The sequence below is a fragment of the Cheilinus undulatus genome, unplaced genomic scaffold (assembly GCF_018320785.1).
Source record: "Cheilinus undulatus unplaced genomic scaffold, ASM1832078v1 Contig1, whole genome shotgun sequence".
Taxonomy (NCBI): domain Eukaryota; kingdom Metazoa; phylum Chordata; class Actinopteri; order Labriformes; family Labridae; genus Cheilinus; species Cheilinus undulatus.
Genome location: NW_024571676.1, coordinates 670,138 through 694,660, shown reverse-complemented (window position 1 = coordinate 694,660; position 24,523 = coordinate 670,138). Strand labels below are relative to the sequence as shown.

At 41.1% G+C, this 24,523-nt stretch overlaps 1 protein-coding gene across 1 annotated transcript in view; it reads right to left on the bottom strand.

The window, feature by feature from the left end:
* Positions 1 to 24,523, bottom strand: part of LOC121506602 (macrophage receptor MARCO-like) — a 41,906-nt gene that overhangs the window by 12,583 nt on the left and 4,800 nt on the right. The window contains exons 2-12 of the mRNA XM_041782410.1: positions 18,642 to 18,740; positions 18,363 to 18,526; positions 16,979 to 17,096; positions 16,843 to 16,896; positions 15,630 to 15,692; positions 15,466 to 15,501; positions 11,847 to 11,897; positions 11,342 to 11,386; positions 9,334 to 9,405; positions 4,519 to 4,554; positions 4,252 to 4,296 (exon numbers count right to left, since the gene is read on the bottom strand). Coding sequence (XP_041638344.1) covers positions 4,252 to 4,296; positions 4,519 to 4,554; positions 9,334 to 9,405; positions 11,342 to 11,386; positions 11,847 to 11,897; positions 15,466 to 15,501; positions 15,630 to 15,692; positions 16,843 to 16,896; positions 16,979 to 17,096; positions 18,363 to 18,526; positions 18,642 to 18,740 — 783 coding nt within the window. The remainder of the gene's footprint in view (positions 1 to 4,251; positions 4,297 to 4,518; positions 4,555 to 9,333; positions 9,406 to 11,341; positions 11,387 to 11,846; positions 11,898 to 15,465; positions 15,502 to 15,629; positions 15,693 to 16,842; positions 16,897 to 16,978; positions 17,097 to 18,362; positions 18,527 to 18,641; positions 18,741 to 24,523) is intronic.

Sequence of the window (24,523 nt, the reverse complement as noted above, 5' to 3'; positions counted from 1 at the left end):
TTATAGCTGGTTTATAGCTGGTTCAGAGCTGGTTTAGAGCTGGTTCAGAGCTGGTATATAGCTGGTTCAGAGCTGGTTTAGAGCTGGTTCAGAGCTGGTATATAGCTGGTTCAGAGCTGGTTTATAGCTGGTTCAGAGCTGGTATATAGCTGGTTCAGAGCTGGTTTATAGCTGGTTTATAGCTGGCTCAGAGCTGGTTTATAGCTGGTTTATAGCTGGTTCAGAGCTGGTTTATAGCTGGTTCAGAGCTGGTATATAGCTGGTTTATAGCTGGTTCAGAGCTGGTATATAGCTGGTTTATAGCTGGTTCAGAGCTGGTTTAGAGCTGGTTCAGAGCTGGTATATACCTGGTTTATAGCTGGTTCAGAGCTGGTTTAAAGCTGGTTTATAGCTGGTTCAGAGCTCGTTCAGAGCACGGTTTATAGCTGGTTCAGAGCTGGTTTAGAGCCGGTTCAGAGCTGGTTTATAGCTGGTTCAGAGCTGGTATATAGCTGGTTTAGTGCTGGTTCATAGCTGGTTTATAGCTGGTTCAGAGCTGGTTCATAGCTGGTTCATAGCTGGTTTATAGCTGGTTCAGAGCTGGTTTATAGCTGGTTTAGAGCTGGCTCAGAGCTGGTTCATAGCTGGTTTATAGCTGGTTCAGAGCTGGTTTATAGCTGGTTCAGAGCTGGTATATAGCTGGTTTATAGCTGGTTCAGTGCTGGTATATAGCTGGTTTATAGCTGGTTCAGAGCTGGTTTATAGCTGGTTCAGAGCTGGTTCAGAGCTGGTTCAGAGCTGGTTCATAGCTGGTTTAGAGCTGGTTCATAGCTGGTTTATAGCTGGTTTATAGCTGGTTCAGAGCTGGTTCAGAGCTGGTTTATAGCTGGTTTAGAGCTGGTTCATAGCTGGTTCATAGCTGGTATATAGCTGGTTCAGAGCTGGTTTAGAGCTGGTTCAGAGCTGGTATATAGCTGGTTTATAGCTGGTTCAGAGCTGGTTTATAGCTGGTTTATAGCTGGTTCAGAGCTGGTTTAGAGCTGGTTCAGAGCTGGTATATAGCTGGTTCAGAGCTGGTATATAGCTGGTTCAGAGCTGGTTTAGAGCTGGTTTATAGCTGGTTTATAGCTGGCTCAGAGCTGGTTTATAGCTGGTTTATAGCTGGTTCAGAGCTGGTTTATAGCTGGTTCAGAGCTGGTATATAGCTGGTTTATAGCTGGTTCAGAGCTGGTTTATAGCTGGTTTATAGCTGGTTCAGAGCTGGTTTAGAGCTGGTTCAGAGCTGGTATATAGCTGGTTCAGAGCTGGTTTAGAGCTGGTTCAGAGCTGGTATATAGCTGGTTCAGAGCTGGTTTATAGCTGGTTCAGAGCTGGTATATAGCTGGTTCAGAGCTGGTTTATAGCTGGTTTATAGCTGGCTCAGAGCTGGTTTATAGCTGGTTTATAGCTGGTTCAGAGCTGGTTTAGAGCTGGTTCAGAGCTGGTATATAGCTGGTTTATAGCTGGTTCAGAGCTGGTATATAGCTGGTTTATAGCTGGTTCAGAGCTGGTTTAGAGCTGGTTCAGAGCTGGTATATACCTGGTTTATAGCTGGTTCAGAGCTGGTTTAAAGCTGGTTTATAGCTGGTTCAGAGCTGGTTCAGAGCTGGTTTATAGCTGGTTCAGAGCTGGTTTAGAGCTGGTTCAGAGCTGGTTTATAGCTGGTTCAGAGCTGGTATATAGCTGGTTTAGTGCTGGTTCATAGCTGGTTTATAGCTGGTTCAGAGCTGGTTCATAGCTGGTTCATAGCTGGTTTATAGCTGGTTCAGAGCTGGTTTATAGCTGGTTTAGAGCTGGCTCAGAGCTGGTTCATAGCTGGTTTATAGCTGGTTCAGAGCTGGTTTATAGCTGGTTCAGAGCTGGTATATAGCTGGTTTATAGCTGGTTCAGTGCTGGTATATAGCTGGTTTATAGCTGGTTCAGAGCTGGTTTATAGCTGGTTTATAGCTGGTTCAGAGCTGGTTTAAAGCTGGTTTATAGCTGGTTTATAGCTGGTTCAGAGCTGGTTCAGAGCTGGTTCAGAGCTGGTTCATAGCTGGTTTAGAGCTGGTTCATAGCTGGTTTATAGCTGGTTTATAGCTGGTTCAGAGCTGGTTCAGAGCTGGTTTATAGCTGGTTTAGAGCTGGTTCATAGCTGGTTCATAGCTGGTATATAGCTGGTTCAGAGCTGGTTTAGAGCTGGTTCAGAGCTGGTATATAGCTGGTTTATAGCTGGTTCAGAGCTGGTTTATAGCTGGTTTATAGCTGGCTCAGAGCTGGTTTATAGCTGGTTTATAGCTGGTTCAGAGCTGGTTTATAGCTGGTTCAGAGCTGGTATATAGCTGGTTTATAGCTGGTTTATAGCTGGTTCAGAGCTGGTTTAGAGCTGGTTCAGAGCTGGTATATACCTGGTTTATAGCTGGTTCAGAGCTGGTTTAAAGCTGGTTTATAGCTGGTTCAGAGCTCGTTCAGAGCTGGTTTATAGCTGGTTCAGAGCTGGTTTAGAGCCGGTTCAGAGCTGGTTTATAGCTGGTTCAGAGCTGGTATATAGCTGGTTTATAGCTGGTTTAGAGCTGGTTCATAGCTGGTTCATAGCTGGTTTATAGCTGGTTCAGAGCTGGTTTATAGCTGGTTTAGAGCTGGCTCAGAGCTGGTTCATAGCTGGTTTATAGCTGGTTCAGAGCTGGTTTATAGCTGGTTCAGAGCTGGTATATAGCTGGTTTATAGCTGGTTCAGTGCTGGTATATAGCTGGTTTATAGCTGGTTCAGAGCTGGTTTATAGCTGGTTTATAGCTGGTTCAGAGCTGGTTTAAAGCTGGTTTATAGCTGGTTCAGAGCTCGTTCAGAGCCGGTTCAGAGCTGGTTTATAGCTGGTTCAGAGCTGGTATATAGCTGGTTTAGTGCTGGTTCAGAGCTGGTTTATAGCTGGTTTATGGCTGGTTTATAGCTGTTTCAGAGCTGGTTTATAGCTGGTTCAGAGCTGGTATATAGCTGGTTTATAGCTGGTTTTTAGCTGGTTCAGTGCTGGTATATAGCTGGTTTATAGCTGGTTCAGAGCTGGTTTATAGCTCGTTTATAGCTGGTTCAGAGCTCGTTCAGAGCTGGTTTATAGCTGGTTCAGAGCTGGTTTAGAGCCGGTTCAGAGCTGGTTTATAGCTGGTTCAGAGCTGGTATATAGCTGGTTTATAGCTGGTTTAGAGCTGGTTCATAGCTGGTTCATAGCTGGTTTATAGCTGGTTCAGAGCTGGTTTATAGCTGGTTTAGAGCTGGCTCAGAGCTGGTTCATAGCTGGTTTATAGCTGGTTCAGAGCTGGTTTATAGCTGGTTCAGAGCTGGTATATAGCTGGTTTATAGCTGGTTCAGTGCTGGTATATAGCTGGTTTATAGCTGGTTCAGAGCTGGTTTATAGCTGGTTTATAGCTGGTTCAGAGCTGGTTTAAAGCTGGTTTATAGCTGGTTCAGAGCTCGTTCAGAGCCGGTTCAGAGCTGGTTTATAGCTGGTTCAGAGCTGGTATATAGCTGGTTTAGTGCTGGTTCAGAGCTGGTTTATAGCTGGTTTATGGCTGGTTTATAGCTGTTTCAGAGCTGGTTTATAGCTGGTTCAGAGCTGGTATATAGCTGGTTTATAGCTGGTTTTTAGCTGGTTCAGTGCTGGTATATAGCTGGTTTATAGCTGGTTCAGAGCTGGTTTATAGCTCGTTTATAGCTGGTTCAGAGCTGGTTTATAGCTGGTATATAGCTGGTTTATAGCTGGTTCAGAGCTGGTTCAGAGCTGGTTCATAGCTGGTTTATAGCTGGTTCAGAGCTGGTATATAGCTGGTTTATAGCTGGTTCAGAGCTGGTTTATAGCTGGTTCAGAGCTGGTATATAGCTGGTTTATAGCTGGTTCAGAGCTGGTTTATAGCTGGTTCAGAGCTGGTATATAGCTGGTTTATAGCTGGTTCAGAGCTGGTTTATAGCTGGTTTATAGCTGGTTCAGAGCTGGTTCAGAGCTGGTTCAGAGCTGGTTAATAGCTGGTTCAGAGCTGGTTTATAGCTGGTTTATAGCTGGTTCAGAGCTGGTTTATAGCTGGTTCAGAGCTGGTTCAGAGCTGGTTCATAGCTGGTTTGGAGCTGGCTCAGAGCTGGCTCAGTTTAAGAACCACCAGAGAACCATTTTATTTCCTACAGGCTAGAGCTGGCCTGACAGGGATTTAATTTTGCCATTGTTAACAGCACTAATGGAAAGTAAAAGTAAGTTAATCTCAGACTTACAGTTGACCACATTTTCTCCTTTAGGTCCCGGGGGTCCAGGAGGACCTGTGGATGAAAAAAAAAGGTCAGAAAGATCTGGAAACCAAAAACTGGTCAATGATTTAAAATGAATGTTAAAGATATTTAACCAGTCTGCCACTTTAAAAAATAATCAAACCATTATAGCTGTACTAATTAATGACATGAATGCTGTATTTATCCATCCTTTTTTTTTTGTGACTTCACAGACTTATGGAGGAAATGTGACTCTGCCACCTAAAAACTCACCATCAGTCCCGTTGAAACCAGGAGGTCCAATCAGACCTGATGACAACATGAAAAAATGATGTAAGTCTCCAGACAACAGCATCATGCTCTTTTAAAATCAACAGTTTAAAGAGTCTGAAGCAGAACTTTTGAGCTTCATAATTTACTTTCCTGATACTTAGATTAGGGAACATATAATCTGATTTATGCAGATGAAACCAACCTCAAAGCCTAACCCATCTCAGGCAGGTATTTGAACAGTGGTGGCTGGTCAATGGAGGGCGCTAGAGCAGCCCCCTTACCAAGGGGGGTTTAATGGGAGAGCTCTCTAGTAGAGGTCAATAAAACCTCCGTCTATTGTAAAAGGAAGCTGCTTGAATTTAACCTAAGTACTCAGCATTCTTCTCAGAGCAACAAAAATACACGTTTTATTTATTTTTGCTCTAGTAAAATATTAAAAAATGTACTTTATTCACCCATTAATAAACCCCATACTTATGGTTTTACACCAAAGGGAGGTGAATGGTAGCAGCACCAATGGTACTGATCCAGCATGTGTTAAATGTATAATTCATATCTGTTTCTGAGGGCCAGCCTGCCCAACAATCTCTACAAGGAGGATGACAGACCTTCAGTTCAGGGACGGCAATTGTAAGATATTTGTTTGCAATAAATATAAATCTTTAAAAAAATTTAGACATGTGTTTAGAGGGTAAAATGTTTAATTTGCAGTAGATCTGCCGACTCAGCCTTCCATTGATTCTCCCTGTGAGAGCATTCGCTCTTTTTTAAGACAGGACATAACCATGATGGCAGTACAGAGATATTGTGTCATGATTTGAGACAAAGGAGGTCATGCAGATGCTGGCCACACACTAGATGATTTTCAAGCAGGGCTGGACTGGGGAGAAAAGTTGTCCCTGGCGTTTTTGGCTCGGACTGCTCACAGTGGGTCAAAATATAACATATTATACCATGGTCTTGGTCAATACTCGATTCTGATTGGCTCTGGGAATTCCATTGGTGTCCATTAACTTCTGATATATGGACACCATTCAAACTTCACAAGTAGTTCCGGTCAAAAAATCATTTTACTGTTCCAAATTAATGTGCAGCAGCTGTTAGCCGTTACTCGGTTAGGAGTAACTATAGCAACATGAGACAGTCATGTTTTCAGAGCAGGGAGTACAGCGCTGCCAGCCTAAGGAGCCTGCGGACCGGCATCAACCGTCACTTAACTGACATAAATAAAACGACAGACTCCAGGTTTAAGACCAGTAATGTAAGACGGTCTTATCTTCTATATCTGATGTACGTCTTGTTTCCAGGCTCACCTTAACTCTTAAGAGGTGAGTGTCGCAAAAAACTCACTTCCCTCCTGTTCTAACTGCTATAAACTGTTGTTAGAAGATTTAAATAACATAAACAAAAGAAAAGAAGCCATCATTCCTTTGAGCCAAAGGAAACGCTTCTGATAAACCAGCATGATAATGTCTGATAAACATTGACGTGTCTGATGGAGAATCAGCACCTGCAGGGCATGGACACCTTCGTTTCACCTCTGTGACCTCATAGAGCAGAAGAAGGAATTATTCTGTTTATTCAAACGGCTGGTCTGCTAAAACTAAGCTTTCTATCAGACAACTGTTCATGTAAACATGCAGGTTTATAGTCTGATCGCAGATGACTCTCAGTCTCACTCGTCTTCATGTCTTTTCATTGATAAATCCATTCAGAAAGTGCGCTGAGCGGACTAGTTTTTTGTTCCATTGTGACTTCGTATCCATGGCCCGTCCTATTTACTGGAGTACTGAACTATGTTTACATTCCCTGAGAACGTTATTGGGATTGGAATGGCTATTCCAGTTATTAGTCAAGCCCTCAGGCGTTGCTAGGGGAAAGAAATTGTCGTTTTAGTTAAACTTTCTATTTTGATCACAAAACGTATGAAATTATAAATTAGTAGTTTTATTAATTATTTTCGTTGGCAAGAGACATGGCATGGTATAAACAGGTTAATGCCCTTTACAGAGGCAACTGTCCAACGCCTCCACGTTGTCCATTAATCCCTGACAATTGAACACCTCGTGGGGCATTAACCCTTACATGTTACACACATTCCTTTGTCCTTTGTCCTGATATAAGCAATTAGAAAAATCATCAAACTGTGACACAGTTTAGAGGTTGGTGTCATAGACGCATCTAATGTGTTTTCACTCTGTTTTTACTGACTAAAGGTCAGAGGTGAGTTTACAACACATCAATATGGTGAGTATGCAACATATCAAGTAGACATGCAGAAAAAGTATCTGTGCCTGAATTCATTATACTTTTCAATGAAAGGCCTTAATTGAATACAAATGCTTACAGAAATGTACTGAAGTGAATTTACTGGAATAATGTTGATTAACACAAATCTGGTGTTGAATAAAAAGCTGCTCTGCTTTAATGAACATTTGATGTTCTCTATATTTCTACTCTCATACATCTCATACGTCAGTGCTGTACTGGTCAACAATACCTGACTTTTTCTAAACTCATGAACAAAACATGAGAAGTCAGAAATGAAATATGCTAATATACTGATGTAACTCTGATATAACAATAGAAGCAAATTAACCACAGCTAACATTTGATTCTATTATTAAAAATAAGATCAGTCAATATTTATGAAGGTACCTGTATGTAACTCAGTCTGATTCAGGACTTTTATTTATAATGGAGTCAAGTCATGGTGAGAGGGTTTCACCATTCTTCAGCTCACAGGAGATTATTTAATCTCAAACTGTTTAAGTTTTCTATATGGAGTCACAGTTTAATGATGTTTATTAGCTGATATCGGAGTTCACTAACCCACGGCTTCACTCTCCTCATGCTCATCATGTACCTGTCACACACCTGCCTCTCCTCCTCCACAGGTAGCTGCTGCAGCAGCAGACTTTCTACTGCATGGACTGCAGTCTCTGCAGGTTTTGTGCATCTTGACCGGCAGTTTTTTTGTTCTAATTTTATATTTATTTCCGTATCCAATTGATCATTTTTGCGCTTAAGTTTTGTTTTCTCCAGACACTTAAGTTTCACTTTGTAAGCTGGAGCAGAGAGTGTATCCAATTGATCATTTTTGCGCTTAAGTTTTGTTTTCTCCAGACACTTAAGTTTCACTTTGTAAGCTGGAGCAGAGAGTGGAGGGGCGGGGTTAAACAGACCTTTATGAGACATGACTGGGCCAGTAAATTATCATTATAAAGAAAACAACCAATAGGCCACTGTCCCTGCTCTATGTACATTGGTCAGGTATGCCAGCTTGCCAGTCCAGCCCTGTTTTAAAGTCTTAATGATTTTAAAACCGTGGCAGACCACAAACATGAGGACAAATTCAAATGATGTTTCATCTTTTAATACTCTGAGCATACAAGACCACACACCTGCCACCTGCCATTGACCTCGCATGATCACATGACTTCAGAAGAAAAACAAACATGGACAACTATTGATACCCTCTGCTGGTGTCCTGACGTGTTTCAGTTTCAGCAAAAATCATAAAACAAGGAAAAGAATCAGGATGAAATCCTGGCTGGAATGAAGGTACAGTTGTCTTTATGTTTGTGTGTCGTGAAGGTGCACCTACATAACACCTGGCTGGTGAAAGTCTGGTCTGCTTGCTCTCATTGGTTGTTGTGGGCGTTACGACCTAGAACTGTAAATATCAAACATGTTTGATATTTCAATGCGTGGTCTGGGAGGCTATGACGCAATTTGGAGCCGTAAAATCATTTAACACCACACTGGTGAGGATTATTCAGACAATCATTTGTGACAAGTCTTTACTCAGGATATGCCCCACAATCGTCTAGGACCTTGGTTCCCAACCTGGGGTCCGCGACCCCCTTAGGGGGGCGCCAGAGATTTCAGGGGGGGCGCAAGGCTCTCTCTGCTCTGAGACAGTCCAAACAAGATTTGCACATACTGACCAAATTCATGATGAAACACTTATGAATGGTTCATAACAAGGTCTTTGGGTAAGAACATGTTGATTTAGGGCCATTTCACTTAGATTTACACTATAAAATAATTAATATTGATGCTGATTTTGTAATCACAGTGTATCACTCCTTTTTGCAAGTCTGTCCTGGGGGGGGGGGCCTCAGTCTTTCTTAAATGCAAGTATGGGGGGGCTCAAAGGAAAAAGGTTGGGAACCACTGGTCTAGGAGGGCGAATCTGGCCTCAAATTGAGCTTAAAATCCTGTAGCGCATGGCTAGCCTGTCCTTTACTATCCATGTTTCCCTAATCTGGGTATAAAAAGGTCACAGAAAAGTGAGAGTAAGAGGACCAGAAAGGAAAACCGTGGTGATGAGGGGCCCTTTCCTGGACAGATGTTTCAATTTTTTACTGTGTAAAAACTACAATTTAGCATTCATGGACTACAAAATGCACATCTGTCACTGGTGCATTCTCCTGGTTGTTTAGTTCAGTGAAACCTCAGTGATGAGTTCAAGTTATGAAGGTTTTTAGGACGAGACAGCTTCCAGTCACTGTGACTGTGGGCATGTAGAACAGTAAAGGTTGGATTTATCTGCATTTGAACTCGAGTAGATGGATGATATTTCAGTCCTTATATTTTACAACGCTATGAATTGTATAGTTTTACTATAAGCACTATAAACCACTGGTAAAAATCCCTCTGATAATAGTCACCATAATTACGATATAACGATGATGAAATGACACAACTTTTATCAGAATATTTTATTTCAGATTCTCTGGACTTCACTGGAGAGAACAGGTTGGTTTTGTCTCTGACAGTCTAAACCAGTCAAACCTTAAAGAAGCTCACCTGGAGGTCCTTGTTGACCGTCACTTCCTCTGTCTCCCTTTTCTCCCTTGGGCCCAGGAACACCCGGTGTTCCTGAAGTGCACAACGAACAGAATTCAAGTTAATATCGACAATAATGATTATTCTACACGTTTATTAATCACATTCACATGTTAAACATTTCTGTGGGTGAAATACTGCTATGCCATCCTAATGTATTCCAGTTAAAATATTTTCTTTAACAATAATCTGACAATTTATTGTTGTCATACATTCAAAGGCTGATCTGTGACTGAAGAGATAATAGACTGTAAAAATTCAAATAACAAGACTAGGTTCAAACCCAGTATACAGCTGACTGCAACTACCTGGGATGCCTGTTGAAATGCCTGACTGAATTGTGTGTTCTGGCAGAGTGTCATGATTGTTATGTGTTTATTATTTTTAGCCAAAGTTATAGTAAAAGGCTACATGTTACCCTCTCTCTCTGTCTGTCTCCTAGTAGCGCACCTTGGTCGTGGCTACATCACATGTTTTGTTGCTCTGACTGGCTTGTAAAGATGTGACAGACAGAAAGTTCATCCAATCACCCTCCAAGTTTTTTTTCAAAGGCTCTGCCCTTTCCCAACATGTCTATGAGTGGTTTACCGGATGGATGTGTGAAACACATCCATCTGGCGTGCCAGGTTTGACGGGGAGTAGAGTGAGAACATTTTTCTGTGATGGAAAACTTTCAGTGTTGCTTGTGTGGATTTAGACACGTTGTCTGGCTCAGACAAAAGTACCGCTTTGGCTCAGTCCCAGCTAATGACAGGTCTGCTAGTGCAGTAATTAGCTGGGACACAACAACTCATTAGCTGTATACAACAACTAACCCTTCCCCGTAACTATCACATAATCATGCTGAAGCAGGTTGGCAGAAGAGCGACAACAGAAAGGTTTCCGTGTTGCTCTCAGCGTTAACTGTAATGAGGAAATGCTGGACGTTTCTGACAAAAGCGCCGGTCTGGCTAAGGCCAAGCTAACTGCTCTGGTAGCAGCTATTGTATACATGCACGAGTAACCCTTTCCCCCTTTAACTATCACACAGTCATGATGAAGCGGGTTCACAGAAAGCTTTAGGTGTTGCTCTCCTCGCTTGTTTTAATAAAGAAATGTCTAGTTTTGACAAAAGTGCTGCTGTGACTTAGTCAGAGCTAACCACTACGCTAGTAGCCATTGTAGCCTATAAAAGAAGGATTCCTTTCCCTCTTAACTATCACACAGTCATGCCAAAGCAGAGAAGTGAAAACATCTTTCCCAACATGAAAAGCTTATAGGGTTGTTTTTATTCTTTATTACACACAGAAACATGGCCCAGTTCTGGTAAAACAGACACAGTGCTAAAGCTATATCTGACCTAGAGCAGCGGAGGCAGCCATTAGAGGGCTTTCAGTCCCACTAAACCCCGCCCATAGCACAACTCTGTATGTATGGCTCTAGTTAACACAGTGGAGGCAGCCATTACCGACAGCATTCAGTACAAGCAAACCCAACTCTGATATGTTGGGGCCCTGAGAGTAGCATCACTCAGTCAGTCAGAGAGTATACGGACAGAGCCATCTGTAGGGCTGACATTAGCAGTCAGCCAAACATCTGTAAATGTAGCCTCTTCTAACCTTTGTTAACAACACCTGCTATCTTATACTGAAGTAGACAAACGGCCCTGACTTCCAGGGTCAACAGTTTCTGGGTTATAGATCACATCAATAGTTTCTATTTTATAGAGCACATCAATAGTTTCTATTTTATAGATCACACTGCTAATGGCTGGTGTCTACATGTAGCTAATGTCTGATCAAACTTGGTTTTGAACCTCCACTTTGTTCACTTTGAACATCAGGGTCAGTTGTTCCTTAATCAAGAAAGGATTACAGACTAAATATTGTCTACGAACACTGCAGTGTGACAGAACACCAAACCTGATCTTTATATGGAGGTCAATGGCTGCTGTCTGAGTATAGTTAATACAACAGTAACATGTAGGTACCTGAACTTCCTGCATCCCCAGTGTCACCCTTCTCTCCACGGGGACCTGGAGAACAAGAAAGAGAGTAGGGAGAAATAATGTGTCTTAACCTTTGACCCTTAACCCTTGATCTGTCCAAACCCTTAACTTGTAAGGAATTTTTACACCGTGATACTTTTCAATATCTTTGATGCAATCTTTATTTTACTGAACCTAAGAATCACAGGTACTGTAGCTTAAAGAAAATGAGCCCTTTGTCAAAGGACATGTTTCAAAAAGCAATGAAAGACTACAAGAAATCACCTTCACACTGTCTAGATCACACAGATACACATTTTATTATTTAAACATTGGCAATGTTAGTGCATGTAATACAGCGCTGTTGACCACATGCAGCTCTTCTTTTTATTTGTAAACAAGAACATTTTGACACCAAGGACTGAGGCCACTATTGCATCAATTTAGTTGCACTTTTACTCGAACCATATCAAAGATAAAATTTCTGACATCATGATAACCCTCTTACCTTGGGGCCCCGGGTCTCCTTTTTCTCCCTTTGCACCTGGTCCTTGGTTTCCTTGGATTCAAGGAGGAAAGACAAGGGACAAGCTTAATACTCATGGTCCGTAACATTACCAAAACTTTGGATCAGGCTAAAAAGATAGAGGACATGTGGCAGCCATCATGCACAGTGCCTATAAAAGTATTGACCCTCTTTTATTGACTCCATGACTGAAAGGTGGTCAATTTAATTTGGCTTTTTAACACAACACCAGAAATGTCAACTGAGTAAAAATCTATAATGCAAATAGGTGACTGAATAAATATTTAGCCCTCTAAAGTGACTGACCTAATCCAACAGAGGTCCAGACTGTTGGTGCTAGTAGTCTCACAGTTAGTGAAATGGGGATCAGCTGAGTGCAGAGACTGTGTCTAAGTGACTGTAGTATAAACACACATGTGTCTGAAAGGTCCACTCACTGGTTTATCAGTATTCCTGGCTACCATTACACCATGAAGATAAAAGAACACTCCAATCATCTCAGAGAAAAGGTTATTGGAAAGTCTAAGTAAGAGGATGGAGACAAAAACATTTTCAATGCTCTGAACATCCCCCAGAGTTCAGTTAAATCCATCATGAATGAGTATGTCACATGTGTAAATCTGCCTAGATCAGGCTGTCCTCACAAACTGAGTCAGCGTGCAAGAAGGAGACTAGTGAGGGAGGACACCAAGACACCTATGACTACTCTGAAGGAGTTCCAAGCTTCAGCAGCTGAGATGGGAGAGACTCTGCAGACAACAACTGTTGGCCGAGTTCTTTACCAGTCAAAGCTTTATGGCAGAGTGGCAAAGAGAAAGACACCGTTGAAGAAAACTCAGACTCAATCTGGACTAGAGTTCACTTAAAAGCATGAGGGAGACTCCATGGTCAAGAGGAAGAAAGTTCTTTGGTCTGATGAGACCAAAATGGAGTTTTAACACTGACATCGCTGTAAACACACCATCCCCACTGTGGAGCACATTGGTGGCAGCATCAAGCTGTTGGGATGCTTCTTACAAGCTGGCCCTGGAAGGCTTGTAAAGGTAGCAGGGAAAATATATGTAGCAAAACCTAGGAAAAGCTTGAGGGTCAATTTTATTCAGTTAGAGTGTCTCGTTTGCACACAGAGCTGGTGAATCAATCTCTGTTTTTCTTGCGTGTAAATGCATGAAAAATTGTGAAATTACATAAGTCATCACATTAGATAGCCATGCGTCAGCGATAAAGACCAGAAGTTAAAAAGGGAAGAGAAACTAAGCTCTGCATGAAATCTGCTGATAGGTTATTTTATCCAAAAGTTCAATCACATTGCTGGTATTGTCTCTGAACATGCAACATGATGTGAAACCAGGGCAGGGTCCCCTCTAGGAAATCCAGGATGGGGTACTACTGTGAGTCAGCGTGTGATTCAGAAGCAGCACGATCACAAACAGGAGAAGCCAAACAGGTTTACTGGAAAGTGTTTCATTTCCTCTTTAGTTATCTATGTACTTGTGACCTGTTGTAGCATCCATTTAGAAAAACGGTTGAAATTTGCTGTTTTGAGTTGATGATTTTTTTTTTTGGACCCAAAGAATCAGATTATGTTTATTGTCTTTATGTTGTAGAGTTTTTCAGTCATGACAACTGAAAGTGAATTTGCGTATAATCCTGAGTAAACCCAGTCCTAATTCATGAGATAAAACTGTAGCCAAAACTGAAAGCAGTTAAAAAAACAGTCCTCATGCAGGAGCTGGCAGGTTCTTCTATGATCTGAATTACAGTGCAAATATGAATCAAACACTTGTCAGTGACTCTGGTTTGCTCACCGATGTTTTAACCGAGGGTGCTTTCACATTAGGCCCAGTTGTTTCGAACCGCGCCGCAGCGCGATTCCTCCCCCTGCCCAGCTGGCTTGCTTTCACACTAGCAACATCGAACCGTGCCCGGGCCCACTTGCGTATTTACTCGTTCTGAAACAGCAGGTGGCAGTATGCACATAGCTGGTTTACAACCCCAACAAGGAGGAGAGAGAAGAAGAAGCTACCATGGCAACCACTGGGGTCATGACCTGAGCAAAGATTGTTTTTGTTTTGACCTGGCAAAAAGTCCATCCTGCAGCCATGGATGATTAAAATCACTTTTTAAGATGCCAGCAACTTCGCTCTTAGTATCTGCACATCTACTACAGCTCAGAGGATCGCACTCGCGCTGCGCAGATGCCGTGGTTTTTGAGGTGACAGGAGACTTTAGTTGCCTTTGCGTCTCCTCTCACTGACTCCAACTTGTGTTCATCTGTAAGGTGAGTCTGGCTTGGATAACGTTGATTCTGGACTCAGTCTGGTCCTGACCTGCTGCTTTCTGTTTTACAAGACTGAAGAGGAAGCCAGTTTACCTCTGTCAGAAAGACTTTCTTTGCTTGCTCCACCCCTTGGGCCTTCAGTGGAGTCTGGTCCTGAACATTGTTTCTTTTTCATTAGCCAAGCATCCTCGACTGCGACTTTCTCCCTCCAGTGGCTGATATCGCCTTGTTCTATGTGTTACTTTAGTTATTATTATGGTTTAGTGTGATGGGGTGGAGCTACCCATTTGACTATAATTTATAATATTGACATAAATGTCACATTAAATACTGTACCATAGAAAATCTGAAAACCATTGGCCACCCAAAAAGAACCTCCTGTGACCCAACTGTGGGTCCCGATCTAGACTTTGGGAATAATTTGCTTTAGAGCCTCTTTGAGCAGAGTGTTATAGGGCTTTTAGATGGAAAAGTCCACTGGGAACCACTGCAATAGAGGTTGGCTGCTTATTTTTTACTAGGGCTGAGCAGTTATCAGAATTTGATTAAAAAAAAAGCAAAATAGTCCACTTGAATTTAAAGATTGCAAGGGTTAAAAAAAATATTTGAAGGCAAAGTGTGTGAAATTCCAATTTACAGTAAATATTTTGCATGGGAGCCACTCTGGCATGAGTATTTTTCACAGATGTAAATTAAACTTTTTTGGGGGCAGAACTTAAAATTATCATTTAAATAATGTGTCAATTGTAATTTTTTTGTTTATCATTTAAAATAGAATAATAAGGTCAAAATTGCCCCTCCTTTTGCTCCTAAATACCTATAAAGCAAGCTTTATTTGCATAAACAAATACTAACTGCACTTTCTCGACTGTGTTGTCACATTTGATCTAACTGGTTCGAAATGAAGATGCAATGGGGTGTTACAATAAATGGAGCGGGTCTTAAAAAGATCTTCAAAAGTATTAAATTTAATGTCAGATGTTCTGTTTTTACCCCCCGTCTGAAACAAGAACGAAGAGAGAACACTGTAGCACAACAAAGGATCTTAGAACAGATTTCAAAGAGGATCTTAAAATCATCAGATCAGTAGATCTTTGCAGCACTGACACCCAAAGTCTGGGTCCTGACCCATGGGTGGGTCATGGGGGATTTTTTGGGGGTCTCCAAATGAGTTTTCTGGATTTCTTCCCTACTGTTGTTAATGTTATTCTTGCAGCACACATTAAAGCCACATGTAAAAACACCCCCCTAAGACTCAAAACAAGGCTCAACCAGCTACTGGATGGTGGTCCGTCCAGTGGCTGGTAGATTCTGGCTTACCGGGTGGTCCAGGAGGTCCAGTGGGTCCAGGCTGGCCTGAAACACAGAAGCAACTTTGAGATGAAGCCAAAATAACAGAGGAAACCTTTACATCAATAGAACCATCAACTGAAAACACATTAAAATAGACTTTTTACTCATTAAGATCTCCTTATGAAACCTACCGGCGTCTCCTTTCTCTCCTTTGGGTCCCAGGTCTCCTTTTGGGCCAACAGTACCCCCATCACCTGGAAAAAAGGAAGGGCTGTTATGTAATCTCCTGAAACATCATCACTGAGTGCACTTATGTGAACTCTTTGCCTTTATTCTGACAGAACAGCTGAATAAAACATTTTTGGTGTGAAAAGATCCACAACCAGGATACTTTACTGAGAATAATGTGCACACTGGAGGCGTGGCCTCACAGGGTCACCAACCACAGCCCCTGTTTAGGAAGCTGGCCAAATTTAAATACCCCACAGTCATCTATTATCACATTTTTTGAACAGGAGATCCGAGGCGGGGTCAGACGGGGTCTGATCTATTGGAAAACATCTGCCTGAGCCTGACGGTGATTTGTGGTCTGCAGTAAAAGTCCAGCCCTGATTGAGATCTCATACAGGAAATGTCAGAGCATTGACGAAGTTGTGCTAGGATGTGAAATAATGGCTGCAGCTCATCCATCAGCCGCTTCTCATCAGCCGTCTGACGGGAGATGACAGGTCATCAGCGCTGGGATCATCACCGGACCTGCTGCTGAAAGCTAATGTCTCCTGCTGCACGTACATGCACCTTTATGCTAACGAAACCAACCCTCACAATGAGAGCCTTTTAAAATGCTGGGGTTTTTAAGAACCAGGGTTTGAAGGGAGCTCTGAGTTTGATTGTCTGTACGAAACATTCCCATATCAGGTCTTCACATTTGGTTATTGATTGATGCTTCCAGAGAGAATCTTTGTTTGTAACCAAACCACACTTCTTTATTTTGAAGGGATCGCTCTGATTTATGTTTTGGGTTGACAGTTGTCAGTAGTCAGTGTGATATTGACAGCAGATGGTGGTTAACACAGCCCTGTTTGGAGAAGCAAGCATGGGAGCCAAGCTTTGTCCCACTAAAAACTGACTTTTTTGGAAATAAAATTTTTTTGGAACAATTTCATTTATCCTTTGTAGGCTGTCTGGTTGGTCGGTTTTCCCACCAATCAGAGAGCCCTCTTTCATGGTAGCGTTGCAGCTTCCACCGAGTCTTCAGTGTTAATTTTGGCAGCTATTTTAAATGAAGTCTTAAGACAGTTTATTTGTGATTAATTCCTATGGATTTTCTCTGACCCTACAGTAAGTCAATGCAAGCTGTGGATATAATTTCCCCTGATCTCTAAGTACTCCAGGTGGACTTACCTTTAGGCCCCTTCTGTCCTGGAGACCCCTGGGCCCCGGCTGGACCAGGAGGACCTGAGGACAAACACACACCGTATCCTGTAAGATGAGCATTACTCAGACCACATAAATATTTACATTTGAATGTGGATCATACCTGCTTTGAGGCTGATGCTGGTCAGTTTCCCGTCCAGTTTTTGAGTGCTGGTGTTGAGCAGCTTCATGTCAGATGTCAGTCGGTGAATCTGACCATCCGCCCCGCACAGGTCATCAACCTGTTGGCAGAAGAAACATGATTCTGTGAATCCTGATGATTTAAAATGACGATAGCTTTTAAAATTAAAAGTGACAAATAAAGCAGACTAAAACACCTCATTTCAATACTTCCTGAAACTGTCTTGTCTCACAATGTACGACCAAAAGTGGCAAGTGGCTAATGTTAGCTTGTGCAGACAGACAAAAAAAGATATTATAGGGATCCAGGCCAGCCCACATATTTGGCTGGGCCCCTGAAATCCCCAGAGAAAGGGCCCTCAGTTTGGATTTACTGATGATATCAGAGCATGTGTGCTGGATCAGTAGCAGTGGTGCTAGCAACCTGGCTAACAGTTACGTCATTTTGGAGCTGTTATTGGTCCCGATGTTCAGATTACTAATTTAAGCTACTTTTTAACTCCTAATGTTTTCACCTATTTTTGCCACATTTTCCCACATTTCTGGCTCTTAACTAATTTTTGCCATTAGTCCATTTTTGCTACTTTAAACCTAACAGAGCTTCTTCTTAAACCCCTTTAACTACTGTAGCTACCCATCTTGCCACCTTTTTGTCACTTTCTGCCTAATTTTGCCTCTGTAAATCTTTGTTTTCACCTTTCATCAATTTCTTCTACTTTTTGCCTATTTTTGCCTATGACAAATCCATCCTGCAGCGTTATGGAGTGTTTGGTGTCAGATAAAAACTGTGCCACTGCTGGCCTCTCTCCCCCTCACCCATTCATATTCACCCACCCTCGGTCTATTCATGGCCCAAAGATTTACATATAAAGTCTTAATAAAAGAAAGAAAAACTAAATGCAATTAGATACATGTGTATGGCAGTGTGTGTATGTTGTTATTATTTTATGTCTACTATCATTGTTGTTATTATATTATACCACTGCTTAATTGTATTTTTAGGACAATTATACTTTCTTTATAGCCACCTCCTTTTCCCTTAACTTACAAGAACTTACATGACTGGAGTAATCTGTACTGTGTAAGCCAGGACACCTTAGCACACCACTGATTATCCAACACTAACGCCATGATAATGTCTGTTTTTTTTAAATTTTCTTAATTAATTGATTTGATTGATTTTGTTTGTTTGTTTGTTTTCTTTTCTTTATGTGTGTGCGTGTTTGTTTGATGTGTTTCCTTGTTATTGTTCTGTGTATGTATTTTCACTTTATCACCAAGAAAAGAAAAGGCATGTGGCTTGAATTTAAACAAATCCGTCCTGCAGCGTTACAGTTCTCAGTGTCAGATAAAAACGTCCAGAGGACCTGGCTCTGCAGCGCCCACAGACGACTCCTCAGGTTCTTTGTTTCTTGGCTGTTGTTTTGAAGAAGAGTCTGGAAGTTGTTGCCTAGATCTCCGTCTACAGGAATGTGATTGGACATCTGTTTTGCTGACTGAGGGTCTGACTGGAAAGACTCCAACTTGAACACTGAGATGAGAAAAACAACAACATAGCGATAATGCAGTGTATTATACGATCATATAGAACTGATGTCAGTTCTCTTTTAAACACAATCTTCTCTGATGAATCAGAGCACCTTTACCTTTATAAAAGAGGACTGCATTGAGGATGGTCTGCAGGATGAGGTAAAAAACAATGAAGTAGAAGCACCACGGTCTCCTGGACCTGGCCGGCTTCAGATCTGAAGGACAAACAAAAGAAAGATTCTCAAACAGCACACAGTGATCTAAGAATTTCTCAGGAAAGTCAGTGAAGGAGACGGGGAGTATCAGCTGATATACATGCTTTCTTCAAGCATTTGGATCAGCTGTATTTAGAGCTCAGAGCGTCAAACATTTGGGCAACCAGAGGAAAATGTCAGCCATCAATCACAGTGAAAATCCTGAGGGAGAGAGGAGATGAGTTGGTTTAATGGAGGTCGACTTCTTCTCTTTTTGAAGGTTTTAGAGTGAGATGTGCAGACATGGCAGCTGGAGAATTATCTCCTCTAGACTACAGAAGTCAGTGATTCCTTGTGTCTTCGAAAGCAAAGAGTAGGAATAGTAGAATTCTTAGTTTAAAGCCCTTACAACCATTGTCTATCATAAACGCAGATCTGGGTAGTAACGCGTTACATTTACTCCGTTACATTTACCTGGATAGTTTTTTGAAAAATCCTACTTCTGAGAGTAGTTATGGAGCAGAGTAGCTACTTTTTACTTCTACTCCATTACATTGAGCATGCACCGGTCGCTACTTTTACTCGTCTATATTTATTTTCATGAAGTATTTTTACACTCTGCTGAGCTCTCACAGCAGCGTCAGGTAAAATCCTCAGCACCACAGAGTAAACAGAGGAGTGACCCCTCCCTTAACTATGAACAGTTGGAGATAATGAAAGCTGTAATACCTGCGTCTCCTTCAGAGCAGCATGTTCATCCCTGGACCAACATCAAGACTCTGCCTTTCAAACGACGAGGAACAACAGCCACATGATGAGCTGCCTAATGTGTCTAACTAAAACGGTACCGTGGAAATCTCAAGTTTCAGAAATAGCACATCAAATCTAAGAAAGCAGTTATGGTGAGTAAGCTAAACCAGCTAACCTGCACTGCTGGGTAGCTAAACATAAGTTCAAACCTCTGGTTTAACTTGCAGACTGCAAAGACAGTTGTGTCAGTGATAAATGACGTCACGTGTCCAACCAGCTATGAACTCTGCCACATTATTTAATACTGTTATCATGTGTGTGGCATATTTCTGATATCAGGGATTATACATAACATGGTTGTAACGTGGGGCTAGTGGACCAAAGTTGTTGAGTGATAATCAGGATAAAAATTCATAAATTGGAGCTAAAAAGTATGACTTAGAATAAAGAGGGCAAAAAGTCAGAATTAAGGGCAGTTCATAAGATTAATTTCATAAATATGAGCCAAAAATCATGAATACATGATAAAATAAATATAATGTGATTAAAAAGTAAGAACTGAAAGGTACAAATTCATGTATGTGAGATTAAAACCATCATGTAGAAATAAGATAACTATTATAAGAGAGAGAGTCTTTTTTTCTCGTTATATTGAATTTTTCATCCAGTAATTGTGATTAACAAACATAAGTTGACTGCTGCTTTGAGTATTAAGTTAAGTTTATTTTACTTTATCAATGACAATGTACAGTTTACAGTGCTACCCCTGAATAATATGTTGTAATGCAATAGCTGCGTTTTAATAGATTGCAAAAAATGAAGTTACTAATGAAGTTACTCACTACTTGAGTAGTTTTTTAATAAGGTACTTACTTACTTGCTTACTTTACTCTTACTCAATTACTTATTTTTATGAGTACTTTTACTTCTACTTGAGTAATTCTTATTGTTAAGTAACAGTACTTTTACTTGAGTACTGTTACTGTGTACTCTACCCACCACTGCATAAATGATCATATTAGCAGCAGATAATACTTGTGGATTAAATAGAAGGATGTACAACCGTAATTCCATAAAAGTCGTGGTGTCGTTTAAATAAAAAGAAAATGATTGTCAAATCTTATAAACCCAGATTTTATTCACAATAAAACATGCCCAATCTGTTATGTTAAATCTTAGAAATTTTACTATTTTATGAGAAATCTTAGCTCAATTCATAGTTGATGGCAGCAACACATCTCAAAAAATTGGGGACGGGGCAACAAAAGGCTGGAAAAGTAAGTGGTTCTAATGAAAGACAGCCAGAGGAGCATTTTACAACTAATGGAGTTAATTTAACCTTGTAAAGCAGATCGATCCACCCGTTTCTGTGTTTCTCACTGGCAAATCCATCTCGCAAAGCTCCTGTCTGAACTGTTTGGGCCCGGTTAGAAAGTGACAGGACCAATCAGCGTCGAGGGGCAGTACATTCAGGCGCGAGGGAGTCGTGGCGTAAGCAAGCAGCAACAAGAGGCCGGTGTAATTATGGAGGAAGAGATTAGCGTGGATGCTGCTACAGCACCAGTTTTATCAGAACTTGACAACATTTCTTCATTAAAAGAAGAACAAAGAACAGCAGTGAGTTGTTTTCTTTTCATAAATGACAAAAGTCGTGTACTGACATGTCTACAGTCGCCATGGTTCACCTTAATATTCCTCGGTAGCTGCCCACGCGCACCTCAGTCGCAGCTACATCACGTATTTTGTTGCTCTGATTGGCCCGTAGAGATGTGACAGACAGAGCATTCATCCAATCACACTCCGAGTTTTTTCGAAGCCTCTGCCCTTTCCCAAACGCTTAGTATTGAAGGTTGTGGCGTGTCAGGTTAGGGTTAATTATCAACAGGTCAGAAACATGACTGGGTATAACAGGAGCTTTTTAGAGAGGCAGAGTCTCTCAGAAGTCAAGATGGGCAAAGATTTACCAGTCTGAGAAAAACTGCTTCAAAAAAATGTTTCTCATGGCAAAACGGTCAAAACAGTGAAGTATTTGAATCTCCCACCATCCACAGTCCATAATATCATCAAAGATTCAGAGAATCTGGAGAAATCTCTGTGAGCTATAGGAGCAAAGCTGAAGGGGCCCTCAGGGGGTTCTAAAGTTCTAAAGCCTGCATCTGCATCCATCACAACAGCATGGCTTCACGGAACAAGAGTCCAGGTCCTGAACTGGTCTGCCTACAGTCCAGACCTTTCACCAATAGAAAACATTTGGAGCACCAGAAAAGGAAAAATCCAGCAAAGAAGACCCAGCTAGAATCCTACATCAGACAAGAATGGGACAACATTCCTCTCCCATCAGCTGGTCTCCTCACTTCCCATATGTTTACAGACTGTTGTTAAAGAAGAGGGGATGCTGCACTATGGTAAACATGGCCCTGTCCCTACTTTTCTGAGATGTGTTGCTGCCATCAAATTCAAGCTCATATTTTCATGAAATGGTAAAAAGTCAGTTTCAACATCTGATATGTTGTTTATGTTCTGTCGTGAATAAACATGGGTTTATGAGACTTGAAAATCATTGATTTCTGTTTGTATTTAGGTTTGACAGTGCCACATTTTTTTGGAAATGTGGTTGTACACACTGTGGGTTTAATCCACTTTTTTCATTTTTTTGTCGCTGCCAGAACAATCATTTCTACCTGTGAGAGCCTGCGTCCACAGCTGCTGATTTTTGCACTGGCAGCATTCATTTTCTATCAAATCCCAGGCATCCCAGTGTTCCCAGAGTTCCCAGCGCTCCACACCCAGAGTTAAAAACCACCCTCAGAGTCAGCTGCTTTTGTTCCTCTGCTCACACTGAAACCTGAAAACTCTTCAACAGGGAGAGCTGTACAAATGCTCACCAGTGTCCCTCTAAGAAATAATGAAGAAAAACTGATCTGACTAGACTTTCTGAAGCTTAGCACTGCCATGGTGCCAGCCCTGAAAGCTCCCGATGTGGACCCAGGGCATCAATATCTTTGAGACACATTTGTGCAAATCTGGAGGTAAAGTGTAGAGGTTTTAGAGCAGTGATCATCAACTGGAGGCCCGGGGGCCACATCAGGCCCCCCATGGCTTCCCATCTGGCCCCCAGGGGAATATTACATTCAGAAAATTTAAGAGGGCAAAAATATGGCATGCAATTGTTTACCTTTTCCCTTGAATTTTAGATTAAATCTTCAATAAAGCAGCTTATCAGACAAGAAGCATGCTAGTATTTCTGTACGTTGGCATCGTAAACATATACTAATAATTGTTATCTTGATAAAAGTTACAGTTCTTTGCCTCAATTTTCCACATAATGCTCGAGAGTGCAATGTCCCCCTCTGAGAATCTTCACAGAAGATCTGTTTTCTGCATGTTTTTGGCCAATCACGACACAGGGCCCCAGAAATATGCAGCTAAAATATCCGTCGCCCCCTAGTGGTTGGCAGCAGGATAGGTGATAGAGACTAATCTCACTGTTGAAGGCTTAAAGTTCCTAATTTAGAAGGAAATAACATTTTTAAACAATAATATGTTAATTAGACAAAAATATTGATTTTATTTCAGTTATTTCAATGTCCGGCCCCCTCAGCTTCGGTCCAGAAAAGGCTGGCCTTTGTGAAAAAGTAGTTGACAACCCTTGTTTTAGAGGTTTGATGGTGGATGGGTTCAGTCAGAGGCCTGTCAGAGGTTTGGAATTAACCTTATTTATCTCAGTATTTCAGAGGAAATGTAAACATACAGTCAGAGGACTGGGATTTGTTTGTCAAAGATGATCTTTCTCAGATCTGTTGGGGCCCAAGAAAAACTTACATAGGTCCTTCCAACCAGCGCTCATCCCCATTCGTCATACATCTATTATCACTCATCCCATTTTTTGTGCTTCTGCGTGTGTAAAAATGCTGCATTCATCTTACATATACAGAGCTGTTTTCACGGGGCTGACTTTTCTTAAACTTGTTGATTAATTGTGCTTAAACCCTCCATGTTCTCCTAAGAAAGGTTACGCTGCCACCTAGTGGCCATTCAGGGGAACCCTCCCAGGCCTCAGCACACTGCGGCCCAATGTGAGACCTGAAAGTCTTCAGGGGCCCCAAAACTCTAGTACAACCATAAAATGGGATTTACATTTTAATTTCGCTGACATTTCTAATTATTAGCATTTTTTAAATTTTTATTCATTACTCTTTTTTTCTTTTATAAACAGTGGACTTCAATGCAAATGCTTTGCTTTCAGACACATCAACAATTCTGGGAAAGTGTTTGTGAGTCACAAAGTACAATTAATGAGCTCTTTATTATTATTTTTTTTTGTTTATTTTGTTTTAGTTAAACATTTCAAAGTCACTAAAATTTTCTTTTCTTAAAATTATCTCTTTTTTGCCCCAGCAAACTCTTTCCAGGAAGTATTAAAGTCTCAGAAGACACTGAATAATTCTGAAATTCAAGCAGTGAGCAGCACAGACAAAAGGTCACCAGTTAATCCAAAACCAGTTAAACCTTGACACCAGTTGTATACATTAAGGCACAGGTGTCAAACTCATGGCCCAGGGGCCAAATGTGGCCCACGGTGCAAGATCATATCATATCATATATAAATTAGAACTGGCTCACCCAAATGAAGTCTGCAGATGTCCTCAAGTATAAAACATGTAAATTTAACCTTGAAGATTTTTTAAAAAGTTATACAACTCTGAAAAAGGAGAGAGTGGAAATAATTGGATAAAAAATCAGGAATGAGGAAGCTAAATTAATTTGCGTGTTCATTTCATATTTTCATTTTGCATCCCAATATTAAGACTGAAACTTAGGATTTTGACCATTTATTTCATATTTTGACCTTTTAAATTCTTAATTATGACCTTTTCTCTCATATTGTGACCTTTTAGAGTCACATTTTTTTCATTTTAAATAGCATCTTGACCTTTTAAACTCCTAACTGACTTTTAATCTCATATTTGCACTTTTTAAACTCCTGATCTAGACTTTTATCAGTCACAATTTAGAATTTTATCTTCTATTTTTACCTTTTAAACTCTTGATTT